At 38.6% G+C, this 16,958-nt stretch overlaps 1 protein-coding gene across 3 annotated transcripts in view; it reads right to left on the bottom strand.

The window, feature by feature from the left end:
* Nucleotides 1–16,958, bottom strand: part of tmem214 (transmembrane protein 214) — a 59,612-nt gene that overhangs the window by 22,271 nt on the left and 20,383 nt on the right. For 2 of the 3 annotated variants that reach the window (XM_078541497.1, XM_078541499.1), the window contains exons 5-12: nucleotides 14,299–14,381; nucleotides 8,136–8,238; nucleotides 7,790–7,871; nucleotides 6,751–6,852; nucleotides 5,758–5,899; nucleotides 4,690–4,781; nucleotides 3,276–3,324; nucleotides 475–588 (exon numbers count right to left, since the gene is read on the bottom strand). In XM_078541497.1, the coding sequence (XP_078397623.1) occupies nucleotides 475–588; nucleotides 3,276–3,324; nucleotides 4,690–4,781; nucleotides 5,758–5,899; nucleotides 6,751–6,852; nucleotides 7,790–7,871; nucleotides 8,136–8,238; nucleotides 14,299–14,381 (767 nt within the window). The remainder of the gene's footprint in view (nucleotides 1–474; nucleotides 589–3,275; nucleotides 3,325–4,689; nucleotides 4,782–5,757; nucleotides 5,900–6,750; nucleotides 6,853–7,789; nucleotides 7,872–8,135; nucleotides 8,239–14,298; nucleotides 14,382–16,958) is intronic. The other variant, XM_078541500.1, reaches the window with a different exon arrangement.

Raw genomic sequence — 16,958 nt, 5'->3', positions numbered from 1 at the left:
GGATGCCAGGATTGCAAACAATCTGGGTCAGCCTGAGACAATGGCTAGGGAAGAGAATTTATGGTGGGAGCCAAAGACAATGGCTTCAATCTTCAAGTGTTTAACCTAAGGAAATTACAGCTCATGCAGGGCTGGATGTTAGACAAGAAGCCTAACTGAGGTTTTGAAGGTGAGATAGAGCTGGGTGTTGTCAGTGCATATGTAGAAGTAGATGTCATATCAGATGCTGTTGCCAAGGGACAGCATGAAAATGAAAATAGGAGGGACAAGGGTAGATCCGTTGAGAACTCCAAAGGCAAAAGGTGGGGTCAGAAAGAAATATCATTTCAGGAGATTCTGAAGCTACAACTGGAAAGGCTAGATTACAAATCAGGGAAGGGCAGTGCAACACAACTGAACAACGGAATAATATGGATTTCCCCGTTACAACACGCCTAAAAAAGAGCAGGTATTACATTTAATTTAACTTCTTACGTTGCATGCAGTATTGCAGGCATGTATTTCCTGTGAATTTGTGGCACCTTTGCCAGACAGTTCTTCATTTGTAACTTTAAATGAACGAACAGTTTCTTGCAGAGCTTTCTGCACCTGCAATTAAGAATGTTTAATATTAAAAGCTCATTTATCAAAGTTTAAAAATATAGGCTACACTGAAATATACTCATCCACATTAAAGGTTTTTTATACCAGCACACATTCATAAAATCTGTCTTGGTCCATAGCTCCAGTCACTGAGGGCCAGATTTTCAGTACCATGGGGAAGTTGGATGTGGGATGGAGTTGAGCCCACAAACTCGGGAAGCAAAGCACAGGCACCACTGGGGCAGGCGAGTGCATAGGCAGGCTAGTTAGAAAAGCCTCCGTTCTCTGGAATTTCATCCCTGTTGCTTCAGAAGCTGTTAGGCCCTCTAGCCCTTACACCCCCCTAAGGGTATAAGGGGCCTCAGGGATTGGGTAAGGGGCATGAGGGGCCAACTCACACCCCTCACCCAATCCCCAGGGCTCCTCATACCCTTCAAAGCTGCTCACCTAGTATCCACTTTAGCAGACCTCAGGAAACATGCGGAAATGGAAAAAAATAAGCTTCTCACAATCTAATACAGCTCTCACTCCAACACGATCATAAAAACTCCCGTTCAAGAAACCCATTTAAAGCTTTCAAATCTCAAGAGGTTACTGTCTTATAAAATCAAATAAACCTCTACTCAGACCCTACAAAGACAACTCATCCTTTAATTGCATTTTTAAACTGTCAATTCAGCTATCAACTCAGAACCCCTGCTGAGATAATAGTATTTGAAACTCAGTCAAGCATTCATAATGACATAATAGCCCTTAGGGAATGCCAACATAGAACCTTATTGAAACTGCACGACCAGATGCTATTGTTTTTTTTCCTAACCTGTAGCAGATGGCCTGTCAATCAAAGCAATCCAACAGAGGCTTTATTTTAAAACTTTCAGTAATAGCTGCAGCTTGTTTTTTAAAGTTTAAAGAGATGGGGATTTTAAAAAATCTCCAGATCATAACAAGCCTTATCCAACTTTCAAAAGCATTTACGTCCACTCCATCAATTCGTGACTCCCAACACTGCAGGTTAAGGCCCTTGCAACAGCCAAAATGGGGTCTGTTTGAACTCAGCAGAGTTTAAATGGCTCTGGGTTTGAGTTTCCCTCCTGTGTGAATCATGCTCTGCCCCACTTTCCCCTACCAGCCAAAATTGGACCTGTTGGAGATGGGGCTGGCCATTTTTAAAAGGTCCACAGAATCTTCCTGTGTAAAAATACAGCTTAGTGTCATATTTTCCCACTAAGACCAGTAATTTTATCTCCATGAAAATATTTCATAATGCACTATTTGGGGTTTGCTTTTTCTCTTAACTCAAAAGTTATTTTTTAAAATAATGACACTATTACACCAAAATAAAATTCAACAAGATCACTCATTTAGTCACATTTTCCCAATGGTCCAAAAAATTTCTGCTTTAGAAAAAAAAACTTTTACTTCCAAAATGGAAATCATGTTACTTCTCATCCCCTTGTACCTTTTTTCAGAGGAAGAAAACAGTAACTACCACATTTTCACCATGTTAAGAGGTGGATGGTTAAAGAGGAGGCTGGTGCAGTGATGCGGGTAGATGGAGCAGGGGGAATGAAGGGAGATGGGAATGAGGGGAGATGGGAATAAAGCAGGCACGTGGCATTATCCTCCATGTGTGCAATGGTTCTAAATACCAACGTCGAGCGTTTCAGTATTGTAAATCTACGTAAAACATGTGCATTTTGCTAGAGAAAATTAAGCATGATTGCAGCCAACCCTTTCTAATTGGTAGCAGAGTACGGTCAAGAACATAGTTGATTTGGAACTTGCTTCAATTTCTCAGCCTGAGAGGGAGCTTTCTCTATGGGGAGATGCACATTAGAATAGCAGAGAACATAACATGGTGAGTGAAAAATCTGACTACACCATTTGACTCAACGACAGATGGTCTGGATGGGACTCTATATTCAAAAAAAGGAGTTTTATTATACATTGTGAAGCAAATACCTCAAACTTGCTGACTGAATTCATAATTTCAATACAAATCTGCTACTTTAGAAAAAAATGACAACAAAGGAAACAAATTCCCCACTAATACACCTGGAACTAGATTTGCAGCACAAAATTAGAAGCATATCCAACAATATATTTTATTGCAAGATTGAGTTATTAGAATAGTACAGTAGTGTTAAAAAAAATGTAAAAAATAAAGCCAAGAAAGCCAGTGACATAATGGAGCAGTAAACGACACCACTCTTAGACATGGCAGAAGACTATCTTCACAAAACAGCACTCAACTCAATGTACAATGGAAGATCAGTTGTTCAACAGTTATTGCAGAAACAACCCTGTTATATACAATTCATTACAATGACATCTTATCTCAGTACTAGTTTTGCAAATTTTCAAGTTAGGGAAAATTCCAAGTTTTTTGGAATTCCAAAATTCCTGAATTTTGGGTGATTATGTCAGGACACCAACCTACAAGAAGTTCTTCATTCCAATCCAATTAATATCCAGCCGAAACAAAAGAATGCTGGTTTTCCAAATCAAGGCAAAAAAAAAATTATAATGATGGCTACAATTATTACCTCTGGCAAAATAAGGGAATTGAATGCAAAAAAAAAATTATGCTACTTGAAGAAGCAATAAAAAAATGGTTAAAACAACATTTTCTGGTTTGAACATTAAAGCAATTAACTGCAATTGAAAATAACTCAAATAAATGAAATTACCTTGACTGGAGTGTTGTCCCAGGTTTCCAAAAGATTATTTAGCAGGAGACTGAAAGAAAAGTATCACATAAGAATTGACAGTGCACTATTCACTTCAAAATTGATTAAGTGCACCTCTAATATTCCAGTAAAAACAAAATTTTATTGATATAGATGCTGCAACCAGAAACAAATGACAGTAAATGCTAATGCTATATTCAAAAATGAAATGAGACAGGAAATCAGGACCAGAAAACCTAACCATGGAAGAATGCAACAGAAACAAATATTTTTGTATTTATATTATCTAAGTTGGACAGCACAATGAACCAAAGGATACAGTTATAAAATCAAACTGCTCTCAAACAGAATTGGACACTGGATGGATTTTTTTAAAAACAAAACAAACTTTGTACATCCAAATAGGCTCTCAGTTAAAGCAATTGATGCTGTGTCAACATTTTTAAGTGGGCTTTCAGCATAGATCAAATATTCTGAAGGGAACAAAGGCCTTCAGATATGGGATGAAAATAAATTTAGAAACCTACAGTTTACTTCAATTAACACAATTTGACTATATAATTTTGGATGTGAATAATAGAAAGACAAAGTCATGATGAGAACTTATGTTTTTGACATCTTGCATACTATATTGATAACCCCATTTGTGAGAAAATATGAACATATTGGACTTGAGTGGAACTACCCTGCTCTACAATGTGAAGTGAATCACCTATCAAAATACCAGAGTGCTTCAGTAACTACTGTCTAAATTCAATCCTTCACATTGCAAGCTTCCTGCATCTACTTTCTGATTAAAAATTAAGATTTAGCAAAGAATATCTTCATGTCAGAATGCTGACTATTCCCAAATAGAAGAGCTGGGAATTGCCAACATAATGTCAACTAAGACACACCTCACTGTTGAAAAATTTGTAGTTGCATTCTAAATTGAAAGTATTATAATCAGGGTTATTCACTTGGCCACAACTAAAAGTAGAATGTCTCAGAACACTCTAGTTTTTGGAGGAAATTCAGAAGAGAAGAATCCTAAATAATTCTGTTGCTCATCATGCCAAATAGGCTCAGGCAACCAATGTGGCAAAGATCCAAATATTGCAGGGGCTAAGTATATTCACAGTCAAGGGAAAAGAAATGGTTGAAAACCACAGTCTGGACTTAACCGAACATACATGTAAACCGAAAAAAAATGCAAAGCATGCATAGGGAGCTACAGCAGAAATTCCAACCACAATAGATCAGCTCACTCTCAAAATAGAACTTCAGTTAGCATACTATTAGATTTGGATTTAACAAACATCAGCTGGTTATGCCAGTTTAAATCTACATAGATGCAGTTTGAAAAAAAAACCTAGGATCTCTGTCCATTACAATTATTCCATGCCACGTCTTTGCAAGTTATTGCAATAATCACCTGGACTGAGAGAGATGTTTGGTATACAGCTGTCTCCAAACGCTGAAACTGTTGGAATCTGTGGTTAAGCATTCAACCATACACTTTAAGAGCTGAAAGTTGAGAAAAAGGAACATTAGCTTCATATTATCCCAATTCATAAAAGATATGCGATTCAGGCTACTTAGTAGCTTACATCATCAATGGCTTGATTGACTACAAAGATACATCAATTTCCAATTGATCAACTATAGTTTAAGTTCTCAGCTAGCACAACGGGTAGAGCCAGTAAACAGATAATGCAAAGTAAATTAGTTACACGCAAGCAATTTCTTCTTGCTCATTTATTATGACACATTTCAACCAAGAGTGCTGACCCTTCAGAGGTAAAATTTCATGGATAATTGTGCTCTGGTACTTTGCCCAATTGCATATTCTTCCCATAAGCATCAGTAGGCAGTGAACATGCACAAGCTATTTGAACATGGGGGAGTGGTGGTGGTGGAGATGGTGGGGGGTTGGTGGAAACCAATGGCAACACCTGTGCATATTTTGACAAAACAGATTAAGAGTAACTGAATTGAGCCAGGAAACTGTGATCTTCCTGACCTACGCAGCTCAGCTACTTTGTCAGCTGGGCAAAATTCATTACAGAAGATCAAAATAATTTGAAATCATAAATCTCTTGCTTTCAAAATACACAGCTACTATTTGCAATATATTTCTTAATATGGAGTATTGGGAGTTATGGAAGATTAAGAATTCAATATCCCTATTATGAAAGTTTTCTGAGTGAGTGATTTCTTTAAAAGATAATACAGATGGATTGCAAGTTTGTTTGGCGTTAAAACAATTAAAGGTTTCTCAAAAAAGAGTTGGATATAATTTTAAACATTCTTCCCTCAACCTTGTAACCAATAAAATCTGTAACAAATTTGCAATAAGCCAGGACAAGTTAAGTTGTTGTCTTTTCTTAAAAAAGAAAAATATTATGAATGCATTAATAGGAAACACCAAACCTAAACGGGTTCATTTTTCTCACATTAAAATTCCATTTTATAATATCAAAAGTATAGTCTCATCACTCACCTCTTTCTTCATCTCTTGAGGGCAGTTGGGAGTTGCTCTCGATAAGAAAGAGGGAAAGTAGGTGTGTAGTGTAGAGTCAGGTTTGGCACCAAATGCCAATACTTTCAGCCGAGGATAAAGATGACGCAACTGATTCTGTAAACTGAAAGTATGAGGAAGAATGTGTCGGAAGATTAACAGGCAAATTTAGGAACCTGCTTCATCATTTGCCTGTTCGGTAGGCATCAAGTCCAAAACAAGTTATCTTAACTGCACAATACAATATGATTCAATTTACAACACTGTTCATAATTTTGAGTTCACTACCTTTAAAGGATACTGATACATTAGTTACAAATTACAGAAGAGTAATAAAAATTTTAGGAAGTAGGGCTTCAACATTTGAGAAAGACACACAGAACTAAACTTTTTTTTTAAAAAAAAGAACTTGAGTTGTTTTTGTTTTAAATACCCAAGGCACAGATAATGTAAATATTTAGCTTAGTTCCCAAGGGCAGAATGAGATGAGATGGTTGAAGTATAAATGCCACTAGCCTTAATGTGTTAAATTGCTCCCCCTTTCCAGAGGAAAGGGTAGATATAAACAAGAAACTCAACAATAGAGCAATTAAGTTATGCCCATTAACTGGTTTAAAATATTCAAATAAATATCTGGTTGAAGATTCTAGAGAAAATGTAAGCCATTATGATTAAATACTAATTAACTAATTGTTCTTATGCTGGTACAAGCACTTATCTATGGAATAGGACCAGGCTGGCTTGAATAGCGTGCATATGGAGATCGACCATCTTCCTTTTCCAGAGTCATTGGAAGTCAGACAAAAATAGAATTACATTTTTCAATGCACAATAAATATTCACATTATTTTTGGTGTACATTTAATCTGTGCCCATATGTAGATAAAAAAAATACTAATGCACTGTTGAGTCATGAAACAGTTAAGCACATAACAGCTTTCTTAAACAAGTATCAGAATCAAAATTCTAACTTACTTGGGTGAAAGTGAGTTGTTAGGCATGTAAGCAAAGTCCAGCAATGGGAAAAAGTCTTTTGGTCCAATAGTTCCAAATCCCTTGGACAAATTGGAATGCATCCTGAAAATGATAAATAGATACACGGGAAGAGTTATAATCAGAGGTTTAATTAACATGTTTTACATAATAAAACTGATATTAAGAGATTAACCATGTAACAACATTTTACTTTGAAGTCTGCATCTTAAAGCCAAGGCACTGGAAAATTGAATGTAACTGATAATTTTGTTTATCATCCTAGACAAGGAGTTACTGAGCTTTAGTTTGCAAACTTCAGTGGAGGCGAAGGGCACAGTTAAGGTCTCCACCCATGATTAGTGCATTTTCCATTTGTACAAAGAATGCAAATGTGACTAAGGGGAGCAGATCACATAGCTATTAAATATCACACTGTGCTCTACTGCTATATGATCTTTTACTGGGATGAAGTAGCCATCCTCTCCAGAATAAATATGAGCTTTTTATTGATTAGTATGGCCACTCCTACTTGGGGCAAGTAAAAGGAAGCCGATGTTTGTCTCACCCAATACTCCGTGTTGAGACGAGGTTGGTATCTTGTAGAATAGACAGACATGGCATTCCTATCTTTGGGTAGCTCAGAATTCTCCTCTGAAGAGCATAAAACCCAGCTGGCTCACTAATAACAATCCAGCAAAGTCCACAAGCTGGCCTGACTTTACAGAATTCAATTTCTCAACTTGCCATATGAGATTTGAACTAAGATCATTGGGTTGCAAATCCAGTGTCAATCACTGCCAAAGACTTGTGCGATTAAATACTTTATAAGTGGCACATGAAACCAATTACAACATACATAATAAATATTAAACTGGTAGAAGAAAAGCATCAGCAAATAACTTTAGAGAAAACAAATGACTATCTTCTCTACTAAAATTTCTATTATATATAGCTGAGCTATACAATGCACAAGATGGATTTTCACACAGGTTTTCCACATATTGAAATTTGTGATTAAAAAAGTTCTGCATTTACTCACATTAGTAATCTGTCCAAGTAGCTAATTGCATAGGCAGACAGAGCTTTCACACCCAGTACAGGAAGCATTATGTTAAGCCATACTAAAATGGGAAGAAAAGAACAACTTTGTTAGACCAGAATATATCACAAATGGATAAATGCCTTGGATTAATAAAATTGGAACAAACTAAACATGAACTTTGCTCAAATTGTCAGGGAATAAAACATATGCAGCAGTTGTAGAAGTTCAGAAACCCAAGAATGAGTGCAAGAGAAATATAGTGAATAAACCAGATAGTATTAACTACAACACAAAACAATTTAAACCATTTCCAAATATCCTGAGTTAATCATTGATTCCTTACCTTTTAATCCTTCTGCCAAATCTGTCCCAGCCTGTCCCAGGGCCCACATGATGCTGAGGCATTTAATTGGTTTGTTATGCTGGGATCTCAGCAATTCCAGGTACTGAAAAATTAAAATTATAACTTTAAGTAAAATTTGCAAAGTAAAATAAAAAAAACAACAGGATGAATGCAAGGAGTTTAAATTTAACAGGAGAAAGCCCTTTTTGCTTTGTAGCTAACAAAAATTGAATTATCAGGTGCAAGACTTATTTAAAGCTGAACATCTCGTCTGTGGATCATTAATTATGAAGAAGAAAAGAGCAAACGTTATCTGGCTTTTTACTGGGGCTCCAAGCTTATTCACACTAGTTCACTTCAGCACCCAGTCCCTACAACACAAGAATTAGCAGTGGTAGGCCATGTCTGCCCCTCATAACCCCCAACTCCTTTGCTCAAAAATTGGTTTCACTCAGCCTTGAATATATTCAATCCTTCAGTGTCCACTGCTTGCTGGGAGAGAGAATTCCACAGGCTAACGACCCTCAGAAGAAAAATGTTTCCTCATCTCTGTATTAAATGGGAGCCCCCCCCACTTAATTTTTAAACTGTTGTCCCCTAGTTCTAGACTTTCCCACAAAGAGGGAACATCCTCTCAGCATCCACCCTGTCAAATCCCCTCAGGATCTTTTTAATAAGATTCCCCTCTAATTGTTCTAAACATCAATGGCTGCAGGCCCAACCTGAACAACCTTTCTTCAGAAGCTAACCCCCTCACCCCAGAAATCAGTCAAGCGAACCTTCCTGAACTGCTTCTAATGCCGCCATATCTTAAGTAAGGAGACCAAAACGATACACAGTACTCCAGATGCATTCTCACTAAGCCCCTGTACAGCTGTAGCAACACTTCCCTACTTTTATACTCTATTCCTCTTGCAATAAATACCAACATTCCATTTGCCTTCCGAATCACTTGCTGTACCCGGATACTAACTTATTGTGATTCAAGTACCAGGACACCCAGGTCCCTCTATACCACAGAGTTCTACAGTCTCTCTACATTTGACTGCTTTTCTATTCCTCCTGTCGAAGTGGACCACCTCACATTTTTCCACATTGTACTCCATTTGCCCAATTTCTTATAGCCTATCTACATCTCTTTGTAAACTCTAACTCCTCTCAACAACTTACTTTCCTACCTATCTTGGTGTCCTCAGCAAATTTAGCTACCATACACTCAGTCCCTTTATAAATAGTTGAAGCCACAGAACTGATACATGTGGCACACCACCAGTTGCAGCTTGCCAACCCAAAAATGACCCATTTATGCTCTCTGCTTCCTGTTAGCTATCCATGCTAATATGCATTACTCCCAACACCATGAGCTCTTATTTTGTGTAATAACCTTGATGTGGCACCTTATCAAATGCCTTTTATAAATCCAAGTACACCATATCTACAGGTTCCTCTTCATCCACTCGCTTGTTACTTCCTCAGAGAACTTTAATAACTTAGTCAAACACGATTTTCCTTTCATAAAACCATGTTGACTCAGCCTGATTGTATTATGATTTTCTAAATGTCTTGCTATTACTAATGAATTCTAGCACTTGCTCCATAACTGATGTTAGGCTAACTGGCCTAAATTTCCTGATTTCTGTCTCCATCCTTTCTCGAATAGACCTGGTACATTTTTGATTTTTCAATCCTTTGGGACTCTTCCAGAATCTAAAGAATTTTGGAAGATTACAATCAATCTACTATCTCGGCAGCCAATTCTTTTAAGACCCTAGGTTGTAGGCCATCAAGTCCAAGGGATTTGTCAGCCTTTAGTTCTTATAGTTTTCCTAGTCCCTTTTCCCTGGTGATTGTGTTCCTCCCTCTCTTTTACCACTTTATTTTCAAGTATTCTTGGGATGTTTTTGTCTTCTAAAGTTAACACGAAATACCAGTTCAACGCCACCATTTAATTATTTCCCATTCTTAATTTCATAGTCTTACCCTCTAAGGGACCAATACTCACTTTAGTTATTCTTTTCCTTTTTAAATACTTGTAGAAACTCATTGTTTTCATTGTTCTAACTAGCTTTTTCTCATTCTCCAACTTCTCCCTCTTTTTGTCATTCTTTATTGGTTTCTAATTTGTCCAATCTTCCCTCTTACCACTATTCTTCATAGTATTGTATGCTTTTTTTCCCAAATTTGATACTTTAACTTCCTTAGTTATCCACAGATGGTGCAATAGCTCCTGTTTTTTGGAAAAAGTACAGCCTAGATGAAATGAAATAAAACAAAGGCCAGCCACACAAATCATTTGAATGGGTCACAAACTTATTAAAAACCGGCAGTCTCAATATTGAATGAACAATACCCCAGAAGTCCTGTTATCCAACTGCTATTTTTTTTATTTACACCAAAGAATGATAAAGGTCACACTGGTATAACAAGCAGCTCTTCGCATACGAGTAGAACCACAGAATCATAGAAAAGTTACAGCACAGAAGGAGGCCATTCGGCCCATCTTGTCCATGCCAGCCCACGGACACCCAGGTGCCTTTTCTAATCCCACCTTCCTGTACCCGACCCATAGCCCTGCAGTTTACAGCACTTTAGGTGCAGATCCAGGTACTTTTTAAAAAGTTTAAAGTTTCTGCCTCTACCACCAACTTGGGCAGCGAATTCCAGACACCCACTACCCTCTGCGTAAAAAAGTTCTTCCTCATGTCCCCCCCTACACCTTCTGCCACTTATCTTGAATCTATGTCCCCTGGTTCTAGAATTCTCCACCAAGGGAAACAATTTTATCCTGTCCACTATCTATTCCCCTCATAATTTTGTACATCTCAATCAAGTCACCTCTCAGCCTTCTTTATTCTAAGGAAAATAACCCAAACCTATCCAATCTCTCTTCGTAGCTACACTTTTCTAACCCTGGCAACATTCTTGTAAACCTCCTCTGCACTCTCTCCAGAGCTATTACGTCCTTCCTGTAATGTGGTGACCAGAACTGCACACAATACTCCAGTTGTGGCCTCACCAGTGTTTTATACAATTCCAACATTATATCCTTACTTTTATATTCTATACCTCTGCCAATGAAGGAGAGCATTCCAAATACCTTCTTTACAGCCTTGTCTACTTGAACTGCTACCTTCAGGGACCTGTGTACTTGTACGCCAAGATCTCTCACTTCATCTATCCCTCTTAGTATATTTCCATTTATTTTGTAATCCCTGTAACTGTTTGACCTCCCTAAATGAATGACCTCACACTTCTCTATGTTAAAATCCATCTACCACTTTACCACCCACTCCACCAACCCATCTATATAATTTTGGAGATTATGGCTATCCTCTACACTATCCACTACTCGGCCAATCTTTGTGTCATCTGCAAATTTCCCAATCGTGCCCCCCACGTTCACGTCCAAATCGTTAATATATAACACAAACAGCAAGGGTCCCAACACCGAGCCCTGTGGAACACCGCTTGAGACAACTTTCCATTCGCAAGGGCATCCATCGACCATTACCCTTTGTTTCCTGTTACAAAGCCAACCTTTTATCCAGTTTGCCTCATTACCCTGAATCCCCTGGGCTTTTACTTTCCTGACCAATCTGCCATGTGGAACCTTGTCAAATGCCTTGCTAAAATCCATGTACACAACATCCATTGCATTACCTTCATCAACCCTTCTTGTCACTTCCTCAAAGAATTCAAATCAAATTTGTGAGGCAAGACCTTCCTTTAACAAATCCATGCCTGACTAGTCCATGCATTTCCATGTGACAGTTAATCCTATCTCTCAGGATTGATTCTACTAATTTGCTTACCACCGATGTAAGACTAACTGGCCTATAATTGTTTGACATTTCCTTTGATCCCTTTTTAAACAATGGAACTACGTTTGCATTTCTCCAGTCCTCCGGTACCTCCCCTGTATTTAGTGAAGATTGGAAAATCATCCTCAGAGCATCTGCTATCTCCTCCCTTTCCTTCAGCAGCCTCGGAAACAATTCATCTGGCCCTGGCGATTTATCAACTTTCAAGGATTTCAACCTTTCGAGTACTTCCTCTCCCTTTATTACTATCCCGTCCAATATCTCGCAGTGTTCCTCCTGGACTACTATATCTACATCCTCCCTTTCCTTTGTAAACACGGAGACAAAATATTCATTCAAAACCCTTCCCACAGCCTCTGCATCTACACACAAGTTTCCATCTTCATCTCTGATAGGTCCCACTTTTTCCTTAACTAACCTTTTAGCATTAATGTATTGGTAAAACATCTTTGGGTTATCTTTTACTTTACTTGCTAATCTTTTTTCATGCCCTCTTTGATTTCCTTATTTCCTTTTTTACTTCGTCCCTGCACTTCCTATATTTGTCTAGGCTATCTGCAGCACTTAGTTCTTTGAGCCTATCGTACGCTTTCTTTTTCTGTTTGATCTTCCCCGTATTCCTCATGATCCATCTTTCTACAGTAATTGCTAAACTGTTAATTCAACTCAATACCAGAACATTTTATTCTTTTTCATAAATTATTGCAACTTCACATAATTCAGATAAATCATTTGCCAGTTTAGCCAAAACTTGCCATTTGCAAAATGTGTGTGAACAACCAGGCAACCTTTTCAATAGAACGTTTAAACATCAAAGACTCTTTTGGACGGGTGGGAGTGGTGCATGGGTTAAATGGAATACACTCTGGCAGTAGAGAACCTCCACCATTGGCAGCACTCAAAATAGCATCTGCACAGGCAGTGGCCAAGATTCCCTGCCAACTGCACACTCAAAACTACCCCTTACTCTTACACTCAGAAGAAAAATCCTAAAAAGGGGGTGAACTGTGCAAATATTTCATCCTGCAGATGAAATTGCTCATTTACACTTGGCATAAAGGAGCAATTCTCCTACCGGCATCTTAAATTTGCCCATCTGATATTAATGGACTGGTTGCTACTTTTGTTCCATAGTTCTACATAGTCTCCAGCCTCAGCACCATTCCTGACCAAAATAAGTGTGTACTGGCCATCAGTACTGTTTCTCTGGAAGAGATTGTTGTAAGCTAAGCATTATTGTTTGCCTAGGAACGTTTTGTACCTTTAACTGGGTGTCACAGTACTTAAAAACCAAAAATATTTTGCCCTGCATGAAATAGGGCCAATTTCTGTATGGGGGTAGCACATTATGTTGAAAATAATTTTTAACTAAAAAAGAAAACAAGCACCTTCATTTTTAGTTTCTTTCTATCACAATGAAAATGTGGCCAGCCTTCTTTGTTTCATTGCATATGCTCCAAAACTGGTTAGGCTAGACTGCTCATCAGTCCAGATGCTTTTGAAGGAGACAAAAATCATCTTCTCCACTGGCAGTATAGCTTGGATAAGGTGTCAATAGAAAGTGAGCCATCAGGTGGCTAGAAGACTATAGTTTGCACTTTATCAGCATCAAATGGTTACAATTTCAATTCTGTGACTGTTAAGAATGTGATGAAGGGGCAGAAAAGTAATGGAGCAGCTGCCCAGTGGTAGCCAGTTGTCTGCTACACACTGCCTCACCCACAAGGGGAGGCTTACACTCAAAAAATATTGCATGCTTATTGAACAATTATCCTAAAGTATTAAAATTTGACTACTAGTTTTACCCTGAATACAATGTGCTCTTTATCATCTTCCAGGGCGGGGGTGGGGAGGGTTTGCCAACCACATGGTCTCCACTGCATTATTTTGATTATGGGGCCATTTTCAGTTTTGTGACATGCCCAGGTCCAAATCATCTATATACACTGGGATCGAAAGTTGACCCAACACTGGTCAATTCTCACCCTCTTCTGTCCAAACAACACTCAATTATCTAAACTCAGTTTACTGTCTAACAACTAACTTTCTATCCTTGCTGTTACATTTCTGCTTATAACATATGCTTACATTTTTCTATTGAGCCTTATGAGAAATCTTAAGTATCTTCTGAAAATCCATATCCTGTAAACTTCTACTGCGTTCTCTTAATCTACACAAAAATCAGTCAATTTAAAATAACTTGTCAAAAGCAATTTGCCTTCAGCAAATCTGTGCTGGCTGTCCTGCTTGAGTCTACAATAAGTTATCAGCCACCACTTGTACATAAATATGCCACATGAAATATAAAACAAAGCTGTAATATTTGCACAATCTGTGCTTACCTTTCCGAGATTCATTGTTCCAATTTTAGGTTTGTCTAGCATTATAGCCTGAATACAAATTCTGTAGCCATGCAGGGATTCACCTGAAAGAATCAAGTTTTTTTTTTACATAATAAAATGTTTGATATGCACTTGAGCATGCCTTCCTTTGGCTACATACATCACTGGGTTTCTCATCAGTACTGCAGTCTGTAGAGCAGTAAGTTTTCTATAAACTGTTCCTGCTCCAATCTATTTGTTAGTAGGACAGAATCAATGATTGGCTGCAGACCATTAATCTTACAGGTGAGGAATTGTACACAAATATCCTGCCAACTTGAATTTACAACAGAAGTCTACAAATTAAGCAGTAGAACATTATGTTTATAGACTATAAGCTATCCTACAACCAATTAATCAGGTTAAAGCTCTGCAGTCCTGCAACATCCAGACATGCAAGTTAGTAGACAAATTGCTAACAGGAAAAAGTGGCTCTACAAACATCCCTTTTCTCAGCAATAGCAGAACTCAGGACATAAGTGCAACAGACAAGGATGAAGCATTTGTAACCAACTTCAGCCAGAAGCACAGAATGAATGATGCTTCCCAGCCTCCTACTGAGGTTCACACCATGACAGATATCATTTTCCAGCCTATTAGGTTCACGCCATGCAACATCAGGAGCCAGCAGAATCCACTGGGACCTCAAAACCACCCAGCTGCAATGTCAAGGACCGGTGATTCAGAATGGAGGCACAACTACAACACTGACTTTGCATAGAATCAGAGCACACAGGAAGCCATTTGGCCCATTGTGCTTGTGACAGCTCATTGATAAAGCTATCCAATTAGTCTCACTCCTCTGCTCCTTTTTATAGCCCTGCTTTTTAAAAATTCTTTCATTGGGTGAGATCAGCACTGGTAAGGGCAGCATTTGTTGCCCATCCCCAACTGCCCTCTGCAGTCCATCTAGTGAAGGTGCAACCATTGTGCCATTAGGGAGAGTGTTCCAGGATTTTGCCCCAGTGACAGCGAAGGAATCGTGGCAATATAGTTCCAGGTCAGGATGATGCCACTTGGAGGGGAACTTGCAGGTGTATGTATACACAAGGTCTCCCTGTTTCTGCACCACTTTTAAAACTGTACCATTTAGTTTATATTGCCTTCTCATTTTTCATACAATAGTCGGTCACTTGTGTATAAAATTTCACCTACCACGTGTTTGCCCATTTCACCAATTACCTCCATAAACCTATTATCTTCTTTGTTAACTACAACCCATGTTTCATGTCATTTTCAAACTTTGAAATTGTGGCCCCTATAACATGTCCAGGTCACTAATACAACGTCATAAAGAGCAGTGGTCCCAATACTGACCCCTAGGGGACACCACTGCATATGTCCTTCCTGTCTGAAAGCAATTGTTCACCATTACGCTACACATTCGATCCCTTACCAATTTTTGTATCCACATAGCCATTTTAATCCCATGGCTTCAATTTTCCAAACCAGTCTGTGTGGTATTTTATTCAGTGCATCTATGCAAAAATGTCGAAAATTCTCTAGATATATCCTCTCCACACACAGAAAAAGAGAATGACAATCTGTCCAATTACTGCTATTATCAACCTAAGGAGTTAGCATAGTGCTATCAAGCAGCACCCGTCCACCAATAACTTGCTCACTGACACTTGGGTTCAGCCAGGATCATTCAGCCCCAGACCTCATTAAATCACCTTGCTTCAAACAAACACGCACATGAGCGCGAGTTGAAAGTAGTTGTCCTTGGCATCAAAACAGCATCAGTGCGGCATCAAGGAGCCCTAGTAAAATTGAAATCAATAGGGATCAAAACACTCCATTGACGGGAGCTATACATTTCCCAAATGAAGATAGAAAGAGATCAATCTTCTCAGCAGGAGTTTCTCAGGACAGTGCTCCAGGTCCAACTATCTTCAGTTATTTTATCAATGACCTTCCCTCCATCAAGGCCAAAAGTTGAGCTGCTCACTTAACTGCACAGCATTCAGCTCCATTTGCAATTCCTCAGGTAATGAAACAGTCAGTGAAAGCAAGACCCGGACAACATGCTACTTTTCAGCCTAAGTCAGGAAGTAATATTTAGACCACACAAACAACGACCCTCTCCAATCAGAACCTAACCACCATCTTTTCATATTCAATGTTATTACCAATGTAGAGTTCCACATCAACTTCATGTGGGTCACCAATGACCAAAAACTCAACTTAATCAGGCACCTCAATGCACTGGCTACAAGAGCACATCTGAGGCTCCCTGCAAGCATAATTAGGATGACAACAGTATACTGTCTACTCAAAGCGTAACTGCAACTATACTCAAGAAACTGGACACCATGCAAGACAAAGCATCCTGCTTGATCAGCGTTTCAACTAGCCTGAACAACCACACCCTCCACTACCTATGTACTGTAGCAACTGTCAATGCGCTACGTACAGGATGCACCATGACAAATCATCAAGGTTTCTTCAGTGGTACTTCCCAAACCTATGATCTTCACCATCTAGAAGGACAAGAGAAGCAGGTAATTGTGAACAGCATCACTACCCATGTTCTCCTCCAAACCACATACCATCTTAAGTTGAAAATGTATAGACATCCCTTCATTGCTGTTGGATCAAAATCCTGGAATGCCCCATCA

The sequence above is a fragment of the Cetorhinus maximus genome, chromosome 5 (assembly GCF_964194155.1).
Source record: "Cetorhinus maximus chromosome 5, sCetMax3.hap1.1, whole genome shotgun sequence".
Lineage (NCBI taxonomy): Eukaryota > Metazoa > Chordata > Chondrichthyes > Lamniformes > Cetorhinidae > Cetorhinus > Cetorhinus maximus.
This window is presented reverse-complemented; position numbering and strand designations above follow the sequence as displayed.